The 13,124-nt window shown below is 49.6% G+C and overlaps 3 protein-coding genes across 3 annotated transcripts; 1 reads left to right on the top strand and 2 right to left on the bottom strand.

Annotated features, from left to right (window-relative positions):
* Positions 1-3,871: 3,871 nt before the first annotated feature.
* On the bottom strand, positions 3,872-4,582 carry Z518_08947 (uncharacterized protein; the record flags this gene model as incomplete). The annotated part of the gene is made up of 1 exon (XM_013412904.1): positions 3,872-4,582. One exon carries the CDS (start codon positions 4,580-4,582, stop codon positions 3,872-3,874), a length of 711 nt encoding a protein of 236 aa, XP_013268358.1.
* A 1,297-nt stretch (positions 4,583-5,879) lies between these two features.
* Z518_08948 (uncharacterized protein) lies at positions 5,880-6,986 on the bottom strand (the record flags this gene model as incomplete). The annotated part of the gene is made up of 1 exon (XM_013412905.1): positions 5,880-6,986. One exon carries the CDS (start codon positions 6,984-6,986, stop codon positions 5,880-5,882), a length of 1,107 nt encoding a protein of 368 aa, XP_013268359.1.
* A 1,737-nt stretch (positions 6,987-8,723) lies between these two features.
* Positions 8,724-12,898, top strand: Z518_08949 (uncharacterized protein; the record flags this gene model as incomplete). Its single annotated transcript, XM_013412906.1, has 3 exons — positions 8,724-9,763; positions 9,817-10,112; positions 10,188-12,898. 3 exons carry the CDS (start codon positions 8,724-8,726, stop codon positions 12,896-12,898), a joined length of 4,047 nt encoding a protein of 1,348 aa, XP_013268360.1.
* Between the last annotated feature and the right edge of the window lie 226 nt (positions 12,899-13,124).

Here is a 13,124-nt window from a genome sequence, read left to right on the forward strand (position 1 = left end):
CTGGGCTCTCCTGCAGCGCAGAAAAGATCCTCGAGGTCTCTGCCGAGGAGCAACTATTTGATGTATCGAAGAGAACGATAGCATGGGGAAGCAGCGGAGGAGAGGCAAGAGAGCACTTGCACTACTAAATGGAAAATAGAAAATAAATGTGATGGCGTGCAGCGGCGAAGAGCACGGTGAAATAGAGGGGGAAAGGGAAGAAGAAGAGCTGCTTAGGAAAGGTGAGACTGCTTAGCCTGGGAGACGGACATTAGCTTTACTACTTTCTGAAAGGGTACTAGTGACTACGTCTCTTGAGGAATAGAGGCCGAAGAAGACCATGGAGGCGAGGCATACCGGTCAACAATCCCGGTATACTAGGCCTGAGGTGCCCCTCGAAAAGCATGCCCACTCTGGGGAGTCTGCCAGTGCCCACTCTGGTTCAACCTGGAACGGGTGTTACAGATCCACAGATAGCACTGTCATCTCCATCGCGGCGAGTCGCCCAGAGGAGGCGGGGAAGGTCGAATAGCAGACTAGAAAATGTTCGAAGTGTGGCAGCCATGCTGAAACGAGTGACTGTCAACAGCTGTGGACACGAAGGACTGCCAACGAATGGAGGGGGCGACAATCGGTTGTGTGCACTGCGGGGGAAGGCGGGGACAGCCCAAGCCCAGCTGTAGCAACAAATTGGAAACACCTTTCAAACAGATGCCCAGATGTCAGAGATGTGGGCAAGGATTTTAGTCCAAGGGAAAACGCGAAAATGCCCTTGTCGACCAAGCCCTAGCCTGCATAAGCGTTGGTCACCGCTTTTGCGCGTAAATTTTTGGACCTGCATTGGTACCTGCAGCTGCGATGATCACCTTTTCGACTTGCCCCTCGCAATGGCCGGCAGCTCGGAGACCACTGTCACTGATCTATGGAGATGCTGAGAGTGATGCAGGCCGCTTATTACGAGTACTATTATGCGCTCTTACTAGTAGCCACGAACAAACGAAAGTTTTTGTTAACGGGAGACGGCCTCCCTTCTGTACGTTCGTAGAAGATTAGACGGAACTCCTGCGTCGGCCCGGAGCCACATCTTGCCCACAAACTGGTACTCCGGGCCGTAGGATGTCTCCCACTGCGCTTCAACGTGGGGATCATGCTAGAATCGGGAACCCGAATAAGGGGCGCCGGAATTGGAGTGGAAGGGTATCTACCGGATAGGTTTCCTAATTGATTTCTAACCTCTCGCGCTGGTTGCAGTGCAAGCCTCCGCTTCCAGCATTCTTTTACGGTGTATATGATTACGAACGAGGTCGTGCCTTGATTTAGAATAGACTTCTGAATACTACTTAATATCAATGGATATTTCGGATTTCTGGCCAGGCTTTTGGTGTCGGGTGCCTTGCGTGGCCACGATTTTGGACTGCCCCTATGCTGAGGAACAGTCATGAGCTGCCAAAGTTGGTATGGGAGCCATGCAACGGGGCAGCTCCGTGGAAGAGTAGCGAGGGAATGTGTCACGGAGTTTGATAGCACGGTCAGACTTGAGGCCGGAGGGTGGAGTAGGAGAGAGGAGCAGGGAGGAGTAGGGACCGAAGGATATACGAAAAGCTGTCCATTTACGGCGGGTGGACCATAGACTACGCAGGAAGTGCTGAACATGTAATCCTTGGCACGTGGTCCTGTGACACGGAGGGGGATATCGTACGCGCACAGGACACAGTGATCAACATCGTCTACATATGATCCATGGATTGGATCCGATCAAAGGGTTCTGGCAGACAAAGGTGGCTGTGAGGGTTCGAGGTCAAGGATTTGTTGGACAATTGTAACAACAGTACTAATGGGGGTGTGAAGAGAGGGATCATAAATCGTTGCGAGCGTACAAGGTAGGGTGTGGAATGGCAATGTACTGAAACCTGTCTGTCTATCTAAGGGTTCGAATTCTCTTCTTATACCTTCGATCCGTTCATCTTCCTGCCTCCTTTCTAACGCCCATCCCCCTTCCTGCCACCTTTGCAGTGGCTGGGAATTCGTGGCGTGATGGGTGTTACACTATCCTCCTCAGGATCTAGTGGAAGCGCATTGAAACCCCTTTTTTACGACATTAAACGCCACTCTTCTCCTGCACGATAGCTATTCGCCAGCATATTCCCATATGCTGTTAAAGCCCCTATTATACAACCATCAGACTTCGTTTGCTAGAAAGAATTCCAACGTCTTGTAATCTCCTGTACGGGTTGAGCAAAGACTTGGAGTTGCTACCTACACGACTACTGAGGTCCTGAGAAGATGGAGACGGCTATAAAACATCCTAGGACTGGCAGACTGTCATCATCGACTGATAAGCCGCGGCCAGTGTCCCGGGCCAGGGTGAAGGATATTGTTACTCATGGTCCCACCTGGAGATTGATTATGAGGATGTGAGATACTCGACAATTGTTTCGACGGCGTCATTGCATCGGGCTGTCGGAATGGGTTGGTGGCCAGGAACCGTGCAGAGCCTGCGGATCTAGGTTGCGCATTGGGTTGGGCCAACCCGGCCCTAAACCCGGCCCATCAGGTTTCGGGTAGGATTGGGCATCTGAATTCAAAACCCGGTATAGTAAGCCTTATTTCCAAAAACCCTATAGGGTTAATCAGTAGTGTAAGGACCTTCGAAAACCCAGTCCAGCACGACCCGCTGCTCGGCCTAGTCGAATCTGTAAAAAGGTTCCTGTCCAGGAACGCATCAATACGCGAGGTACGCCTCCACGGGACTTCGTGATGAAAGATTTGCTGGTTGGAACCTACAGCCTTGTTGCTTGTCCCGAGCCTCTGGACCGGCGACAGAGATTGCGAGGACTTTGATATGTACAGGAATTGTTCTTGTATTGTAGCGGAGCGCTACGTGCGTAGATTATGTAAGGGGCAAGCAAACATGGGTGGGTAGAAAGATGGTGAGAGCATTGAACTTTTCTTGTATGGTAGAGCTTTGTGCGTAGTTGCTCAACGACTTTGGCGACGACACCCTCCTGCATGACAGGCACTCAAGTGCTAAACCGTTCATCATCTTTACAGTATGTCCATGTAATGAGACGGAGTGGGTGGTTCGAACGTGCTGAATTGGCTCGTGAAGAGGAAGCTCTAGTCTGACGTGACTTGAGAGGTTGTAGAGGAGAGAATTTTGTGAGAGTCTATTCTGGTTCACACATTTACTACGGCGTCCCTATATGATGATCTGCGATTCTGTGAGGATTCGAGGTCAAGGATACGATCGATGTATTCCAGCTAGCATCGAGTTCTAGATACAAGACGTAGCACCAAGAGAGTCAAGATGGGATGCTACGCAGGAAGTGCTGAAGAACCCCTGAATACGTAGTCCTAGGCACGTGGTCCCGTGACACGAGCCTCGATGTCGACATGGTCGTGGATTGGATCCGATGGGTCGTGGTATTTCATCGGATCCAATCTGTGGACCATGTGCCCACCGGCCCCCCGGGGGGGGGCATTCCACACGACGTGGTTCATGGATTGGATCTGATGAAATCCTCCGTCGCCCCATCGGATCCAGTCTATGGACCACCTAAACAAGCTCGATTGAATCCTCGACATGATCCACGGATTGGATCCGATGAGACCAAGATCTCCAAGATATTGGCCTTGGGGCTTGTGAGAACCCCAGGAAAGCGGCGTATACGCCACTTCCCTACTATAAACAGGGACTTTAAAAAAAGAAGAGTCAGGGTATTGTCTCCGTTGCTGGAAGATGGACAGGGGTTGGTAGTTCCTGCAACCCGCTTTCTTACTGCATCTCATCCTTCTGATCACCCACCAAAACCGATGATTGATACAGTTTATTCAAAAAAACAATACTCTTTATCCCCTTTAAAAGAAAAGAAAAGAAGCGCCACCTTTCTCTTCAACCACTCCCAACAGCAAAGGCGCCCGCGAGTCCAGCACCAGGACCCTTTCCGATGCCGGCGAATCCGCTCCCAAACGGCCGCCTTAGCCTCCTCCTCTGCGTCATCAACCGATCATCCAGCACGAGAGCATAAACGACAAACAGCAACGGATCAATCCTGGCCACATCGATACTCAGAGAGAACTCAGGCTTCTCGTCTCTTCCGACCTGCTCGATCTGCCCGACACGCCGGCTACGGTGCAGAACCTCAACAACTCTATTCCGGCCTTTCAATTCCGTCGTCGAATTGAAATGCAGCGCATCCAACTCCCCATCCATCTTCCCCCGGAAAACAAGCCTAGTCGACGAACCCGGCGCGACGATCTTCCCTGTGGTCTCGATCTCGAGGAGCTTGACCCCGTCCTTCCCCGGTCCGTGGGCGGTGTACCGCCATAGGTCGCCCTCGACTTTTCGTTTGATGGTGTGGTTCATCCCATTGGGCCGGAGGTCTTTGATATCCGTGTAATGGTAAATTAGTGTCGAGTTGGTCTCGATCTGGAGGAGTACAAGGGCGTCTTTGCCCATGCTGACTTGGAAGTCCGGTGAGCGGTATTCTCCTTTCATGCAGACTGTCACAGGGTTCTCGCTGCCAAACTCGTTGGTGTAGGAGAGACCACCTTGGACGGACTCGCCATATGAGGGCGGCAGGTCCTTAGCTTTAGTGCTCATCTTTCGGCCAGTAGGAAGGGGGTTTTGTGCATATAGGGGAAGAGAGAAAAAGAGAAAGAGGGGTCGAGTGTCTTATTTCAATGGAGTTTCTCCGGCGATGAAAATAATCATGTGTGCAGATGAACAGATCGCCCGGAGTATGACCTGTGGCGCGGTTGTGGATAGCATCGGAGGATCCGCCGCCTGCCGCCAAGAAGAGGCTAGGCGATCGTCTGGGCGAGCTTCACAGCTTTGATAGTCTAACCCCCAAATTAAAGCTTTCTGTTCTCGTATTGAGGGCTCTGCCATCTTGCAGGAGGACCTGCTATCTAGCATTTCTATATACTTCTCCAATGAGTCATCGATATTGCGATGGGGTGTAAACGTTGGGCATGTGGCTGTGTCAAACTGGGTACAACCTGAGATGTATTGAACGCTCTGTCTACTTCACAACCGGTCCTGCCAGGTTGCTGGTATATATACACGTTGAGTTGACCCCTTTCCCTCTCCTATTCTTACCCCTATATCCTACATAGGAGTGATGACCCCTTTTTCCCAATAAAGGGGCACTTGCTACTATTCAACCGTTCAATTGAAACCTTGTTCGACAATATCTATCTAACCAGTGTACGTCATCGTTGTTACGTGTTAATGGTGATACAGCCTAGTGAGCCAATGTTGCAAAATAACCTGGTCTGTCGTGAACGATAGGTTACTATTTATTTAATACTACTGTTCCACTATTTAATAAAAACTAATCAAAACTCTCCGCGCTCCCAACTCTCTACCCACCCACCCATGTCTGTTTTCTCCTTACATAATCTATGCACGTAGCACCTCGCTATGATATCCTAACTCTGTGTCCCTTCTGCGACAGGTCGTACAACAAGCTCATGTGGGCGCGGTGATCATCACATGTGGTCTTCGACAGGTATGGGACAAGTTTCTCGAGAGAGAGGTTTGTCCCAGTCGGTGAAGGTAACTGGTGTAGGACATATTATAGACGGTTTCGGCGTCACGGCCGTCGTGAAAGCGGACTTGGTCGTTCGTTTGCGGGATATATACTGTCTAAAGATGCGCGCATTCGGAGACAGTGTGTTAACAGAACTATGAGGAAATCCAGGACCTCATCTTCGGAGCAGACATTCAGATATGATGTGATCAAAAGAACAATCGCTACAGGCCAGGGAAGTATCTATTACATCGGTCAGGTTTGATCAAGAACAATTTGAAAGTCTTTGCTAGAATGACCTTTATAGGATGCAGTTGGCATCGTGATCGAGAGAATTGACAAGGGCTCTATTTGGAGGGGAAGAGCTTATCGCAAGATACTTCGACATAGTCTATGGCCATTCTCATCGAACTCGATCTTTTCCCCGGTTATCAAACTATCCTGAAGTGCCAGTGCGATCCTCACAGCATTCACGGCACCATCCAGCTTCAAAGGGGGGGCTTTGTTGTCCAGGCAACTAGCGGTGAACTCGTTGGCTTCTGCAATAAATGCGTCACGGAAACGGCCGTAGTAGTCGGAAAAGAGCTCTCTTCGGATACCAGTGGCTTCGTGAATGTTGACGAGATTCGATATTGGTTGGGTGTTGATAGATAGCTTACCCTCCGAACCTATAATTTCAGTGCAGTCTTCCTGACCAGCAGTCATCATGCGACTGCAGAAAATTTGAGCAATCTTCCCTCCATAAAATTCGATAATCCCAAAGGCGTTATCCCTGTCATTATACTCCCTCAGCTTCGGCCATACCGCGGTAATACCAACAGCTACAACACTCTTAACCCTAATGCCTTCACCAAAAAACCAGAGCGCAAGATCGATATCATGTATCGAACAGTCCACAAAGATTCCACCAGAGTACTTAGCATATTCTACGAAGGAGATGGTTGCATCCATCTTATCGCAAGTCTGCGACCGGAAGACGGTCGGTTCTCCGATCATGCCTGATTGCAATTTTTCGAAAGCGTCGCGGTATGAAGCGTCGAAGCGTCTTGAAAAGCCACAGATGACCTTTTGTGATGGTTGCTTCTCAAGGGATTTCTTGTATGCGGTAACGACCGATTCCGAGGCCTCTACACTGGTGCTCAACGGCTTTTCGCAGAGAACATGAAGACCAATATTGATTGCCTTGATCGCTTGTTCAGCATGAACGGTAGTTGCAGACGCAACAATGACGGCTTGAAGGCCATTCTTGGTCTCTTCTTGAAGCATTTCGTCGTAATCAGTGTACATTCTAACTCCAGGAATGGCAGTCTGTGCCCAGGCAATTTCTCTAGGGTCTGGAGTTGAAGCTGCAATCAGATCGGCTCGTGGGGTCAATCCATAAAAATGCATGGCATGTCGAGCTCCCATGCGGCCGAGGCCAGCGATGGCAACCTTGAGCTTTGGTACTGAGCCGTTAACATCTAACCGAGTCATGACCACGCCGGTCTATATAGTGGATAGTAGAATGATTGGGGAGTGAATATCTAAACTTTGTCGATGCCGGGACCTTCCCTATAAGCGAACAGAATTAAAACGGAAAACTCGAAACGTTGCCCAAGAGGGACTGCTTCGACACCACGTCAGAGATATTTATCCGCTACATCCCACGAAGACTCCGTTGGGGAAGTAGATATTTCGGCAAGTGTTTGGGCCCACCCATAACTCACATAATTCGCCCAAAACCGACTTTTCTAGCAACGGTAGCGAGAATACTCTGCCAATCACGGAAGAAAAGGAGCAATTCGAGCTTCTCACTGACGCACGATGACTATATCCATAGTCGCCAAGGGAATGAATGCGATCAAGGAGGAATTGGTGAAGTCCATACTGTTTTATGTTGACACTGACGACTCGAAGTGTAAATGGGTTGATCGCTCTCAATGATACATCTATGTAAGACAGGGCACCTGGGATGTCGGACCTCTGCCTGATGATCAAATAGTGTACCAAAGGCTGATTTTACGATCGCTTTAACAATTAACGCTCCAAATGCAACGCTTGAACTCGAAATCTTATTGCTTTACGCGCATCCTCTCGTTTCCCCTTATATAACTGCTCGACGTTGTCGTCTACGAGCCGCTCTAGTGCTGCTCCTGCAAAATCTCGTACTATTGTGATGTTGTGCTGTGTTTTAGACATGGTGAGTGCAAGAAACTATAGCATATCACCCATGTAATTCCACCAATATATCGATAGTAAATACAGCCGTATCTCGAAGAAGAATTCTCTCAATAGACAAGCGGCTTTTATTCACCTAGCATGATGCTTGATCCGTCGACCATCACTTGTTACCTTTAGATGAATCACTCCTAGATATAGACAGCAATAGAGAATGCCAAAGCCACTTGAATTCTTCAGCACAATCAATTCCTGAGCGACGCCGATGTGAGTGGTGCAGGGGCACGCGATATTGGACATAGACGTTCACTGTCTCGACAACATCTCGGCTCCAGGGCTGATCTTGACGTCTATCATTTCCACCCGTGGTGCGCAACCCTACCACCTTGGACTCTTTGCAATGGCCCAGCCTTCTGAATAGTCTTCAGCCAAGGCTTCTACCAGTACAGTGACCACGGCAGCCTTCGCTCGAAGCTCGTATCCGTATACGCCGGAATAGCCTAAATGCACAAGGGCCAACTCCGGCAGTCACGCCGTGCGATACAATTCTGGGCTGCAAAATATTAGCCTGAAACTACTCAACGCACCCGGGATTCATAGACATAGCCGAAATCTCCAATCAAATGTCTAGGTCACCTTATAGTAGTCCAAGCCTGCAAACGGCGGGGATCAAACTTGTGACACCCGAGATCTACCGAATCGCCTGGGCGATTTCGCTCTAGGTATAGGTGACAAGCGGTGTCTTTTCAAAAGTGGAGACGAGCGGGGTGTCATTCTTTACAACGTCGTCTGCGTCGTCTGACAAAAATACAGATGACCGGGGGGGTGATACGGTTGTGTAGCTCCGTACCCGAAATGGAGGTGAAAACGTACTAATAAGCCTTAGGTCAGGTTAGTCTGTTGCACCTTGATCTTTCATAGATTCTCTCTGGATGCTTAAACCCCCTCGGCTAATAGTGAACGATGAGCGTGTCCATAAAACATATGAGGGCCTATCTCAGGCCGAGCACCATGCACGTAGCATTTTACCTGTGATCATCTTAACGATTTGACATGGCGGAGACAACGGAGAAGCACGGAATCTACATCAATGAGAAAGACCTCAACGGGGAGTGTTCAACACCGCAGCCCGACGAGCCCCATGTAAATGAATCGACAACTACCACGGGCAATACAACGCAAATACCCCTGCCAGGAGAACTAGCCAACCAACGGGAGCAGAAGTCGCCTGCCTTCGGCCCCTATTTTCGGGTCTTGCGCTATGCTACAGCTCTTGATCATATCCTTAGATGCTATGGGCTTTTCGCAGCAGCAGCATTTGGAGCTGCCGTGCCACTGATGACTGTTGTCCTAGGTAACACGGTGGATGATCTCAATAGCTGGGGCAGTGGTGAGAGAGACATAACCGCCTTAGCGAACAGAACTTCTAAGAATGCATTGTGGTTGACATACCTGTTTATCGGCTGCTTCTTCTCCTCATGCACAAGCGTCCTATGCTTCAAGATCACCGCCATCCGCTCTAGCTCAGCACTGCGGGAGGACTTCATTCAAGCACTTCTCTCACAAGACATCAATTTTCTTGACTCGTTCTCATCAGGAAAAGTTAGCACCTTGATATCAAATAACGCGGACTTGGTGGAAAGCGGCTTGGGAGAACGTGTCGCAGTCTTCGTTTCAGGTTGTTCGATGCTTGTAGCCGCATTCGTGGTTGCATTTACACAATCTTGGAGGCTCACCTTGGTCGTTGCCATCTGTATTCCCCTGTCGACTATCGGGGCGGGTATTGTTGTGGTAGCAGATACGAAGATGAGCGCCAAAGTGCTAGAGATATACGCAAGAGCTGGTGGCCTTGCAGAGGAGGCTTTGTCCACGATACAGGTTATCGCTGCTTTTGGAGCAAGTACTAAGCTTCAGACAAAGTACGACAGGTATCTGGAGGAAGCAAAAGCACTGAGCATCAAACAGGGGCCACTGCGAGCGCTGCAGTACGGCATCTTTTTTGCGACAACTTACCTATCCTATGCTTTCGCATGGCTTTACGGAACTCACCTGTTGGTTAGTGGAACCATTTCTAGCGGAGGCAAAGTAATCGTGTAAGCAGTTCTCGGATCAACCATGGCGTTTGAAATTTTAATTCTTATCTCAGGGTGTTGAACGCACTTCTGCTTTCTTCAGCTTCTCTGAACAACATCGCCCCCTCTCTCACCGATCTATCGAAGGCCTCCGCCGCTGCTAAAGGGCTCTTTGACGTTGTCGACCGAAAATCGACTGTTGACTCCCTTTCCGAGATGGGAAGGAAGCCAGATACGGTGGCTGGACATCTATCACTGCACAACGTGTCGTTCGCTTATCCCTCTCGACCATCCGTTAAAGTTCTTGATAATGTAAGCATAGAGTTTGAAGCCGGCAGGACCACAGCGATAGTTGGCCCATCGGGGAGTGGTGAGTGTATCTACCAATGTTTTGAAATTAACATCTCCCAAGGACGCTGGCAAGAGGCTGACACAGTGTGAAAAGGAAAGAGCACTGTTCTTGCATTGATTACTAGGTGGTTCGACCCTGAGTTAGGTTCCATCTCCCTGGATGGAATAGACACCCAAAATATCAATCTCCAATGGCTTCGCGGTCAAATGGGGGTTGTGCAGCAGGAACCAATCCTATTCAGTGACACCATATACAATAATGTATCTTACGGACTAGAACGTCAAGCAAGAATCATTGGTAACGCTAGTAACGAAGAGCGGTCTCAGATGATTCATGAGGCATGCCGCCAGTCGTTTGCTGATCAATTCATACGGAAGCTTCCGGATGGCTACGAGACCACCGTGGGGAATCGAGGGGATACTCTCAGTGGTGGCCAGAAGCAACGAATCGCAATCGCTCGCAGCATAACCTCCAATCCTCCCATCCTCCTACTTGATGAAGCAACTTCTGCCCTTGATCCCGAAGCAGAGAAGACGGTTCAGAGTGCTCTTGAGAACGCATCAAAATGTCGCACAACAATAGTCATTGCGCACAAGCTGTCGACCGTCCAAAATGCTGACAAAATTGTGGTTATGAGCGATGGCAAGGTAGTGGAGCAGGGTACGCATAAGGAGTTGCTCGCAAAAAATGGGACATATGCAGCCCTTGTGAATGCCCAAACACATGACGGCCAACAGCACACTGGTCACATAGCCCGTCGTCCAACGAGTGTGACAGAAGAGAATGAGCAAATATCCCGCGAAGCTGACTATGAGGATAAGCCCAGTCGTCCAGAGGAAGGCTCCTGGAGATCGACCACAAGGCTATCAATGGTCGTCTGCCTGAAGAGAATTCTAAAACATCAGAAACGCCTTTGGCCATACTACATCGCAACACTACTCTCTTCCGCTCTCGGGGGAGCCCTGTTTCCTTCCTTGGCCGTGGTATTCAGCAAAGCGGTGACCATCTTTCAGCTCTCGGTACAAGAGCGAGGCCCCGAACTCCGAAGCCGCGGCTACTTCTGGGGCTGTATGTTCATCGTTATTGCAGTCGGCTTACTCTTAGCCTCCGCTGGCTTGGGACATTTCTCAACAGTTGCGGCATGCCACCTGACAAAGGCCTATAGGAGCGAATACTTTGGCGCAATGTTGAATCAAGATGCTTCCTTCTTTGAGAAGGAGGACAACGCTGCTGGTTCAATGGTCAGCCGGTTATCTACGAATCCTCAACGTATTCAAGATCTGATCTCCATTAATCTCGGGTTTATTCTCATGTCTATCGTTAACGTTTTAGGATCGTGCGTGCTCGCGTTGGCAGTCGGCTGGAGGCTTGCACTCGTTACTATTTTCGGATGCTACGTACCCTTGCTCTTCGCCGGATTTGCGCGCATCAGGATTGATGCAATCAGCCAGCATCAAACAGCAAAGGCATATCGTGAATGCGCAAGGTTTGCTGGTGAAGTTATTGCTGCAACTAGGACGGTTTCAAGTTTAACACTCGAAAGGAGGATCATTGGGATATACAAAGACAAGCTTTCGGTGGCATCGAGAAAATTGACCAGCCAAAATGTCTTAAGCTCTGTCTTTGTCGGCTTAACAGACAGCATTATTTTTGCAGCAATGGCGTTAGTGTTCTGGTATGGTATGAAGCTTTTGACCAGGGATGAGTACTCCGTGGAGACATTCTTCGTCGTGTTCATTGCGTTGATCTTTGGGGGACAAGCGGCAGGCTTCATGTTCGGCGTTACTCTGCGTAAGCATCTTATCATCCCCAACAAATTCGCTATTAATGGCAGTCCAGATACCACAAAAGCCCACGCTGCTGCCGACGACATTTTCTCCCTTCTGGACTCACACGCGCCTATCCAATCATCGACAGGCATCGACCCTCCTCGAAACCCGTCCAACATAACAGCAATCGATTTCAAGGCTGTAACATTCTACTATCCCACACGGCCGGCTTCTCCAGCCTTGCGTTCTCTCTACCTATCCATTCCTCGCGGCTCGCACGTTGGCATCGTCGGGGCCTCCGGTAGTGGCAAGTCCACCATCATATCACTAATTGAGCGTTTCTATGATCCCTCATCAGGCTCCATCCTGATCGACGGACTTCTGCTGACAAGTCTTTCCGTGGCGGCACATCGTAATAGAATCGGCTATGTTTCTCAAAACACCACGCTTTACGACGGTTCGATACAGGAGAATGTCATGCTCGGTATTGCCCCCAGCAGTGATATTCATGTGGACGAACGGAGGGTTGTGGAAGCGTGCAAGTCAGCTAATATACATGATTTTATCGTCTCGCTCCCAGATGGGTACAATACTGAAGTTGGAGCCCGCGGTATCGCTCTGTCGGGGGGTCAGCGACAGCGCCTAGCCATCGCTCGCGCTCTTATTCGTGATCCCGAGATACTGCTCTTTGATGAAGCAACGAGTGCGCTGGATTCGGCGAGTGAGAGGGTGGTCCAGCAAGCAATTGAGATGGCAGTTAGGTCATACCAAGCCGGGAACTCCGCGGGTGGCCAGGCCGATGAGGGAGTAGGGTCAAAGATGGGCCATCGGACCACGGTGGTGGTCGCTCATCGTCTGTCAACAGTAAGAAATTGTGACAGGATTTTCTTGTTGCACGAGGGTGAGGTCAAGGAAGAAGGGAGTCATGCGGAGCTAATGCAAAGGCAAGGTAGATATTATGAGATGGTTATGGCACAGGGTCTACACCTTGAGGTGAAGGTGGAGGGTAGCCCTGACCGCATGTTTCGAGCATGAATATCTTATTGATTGCGGAAATCAGGAACCCTCATGAATGATGAGTTGGTGCATTCGGTCAATTACGCTATAGAGATAGAAAATTTCCACCTTTAACACAGAGAATTTTTGGATGTGCAGCGGCTGGGCCGTACTATATAGTGACAACATTTACCTACTATCAGCAACGATTTTCGATTCTGACCTAGGTAAGCTCAGTCCACTAAGCGTAGTATATTTCTTCACC

The sequence above is a fragment of the Rhinocladiella mackenziei genome, assembly GCF_000835555.1.
Source record: "Rhinocladiella mackenziei CBS 650.93 unplaced genomic scaffold supercont1.7, whole genome shotgun sequence".
Taxonomy (NCBI): domain Eukaryota; kingdom Fungi; phylum Ascomycota; class Eurotiomycetes; order Chaetothyriales; family Herpotrichiellaceae; genus Rhinocladiella; species Rhinocladiella mackenziei.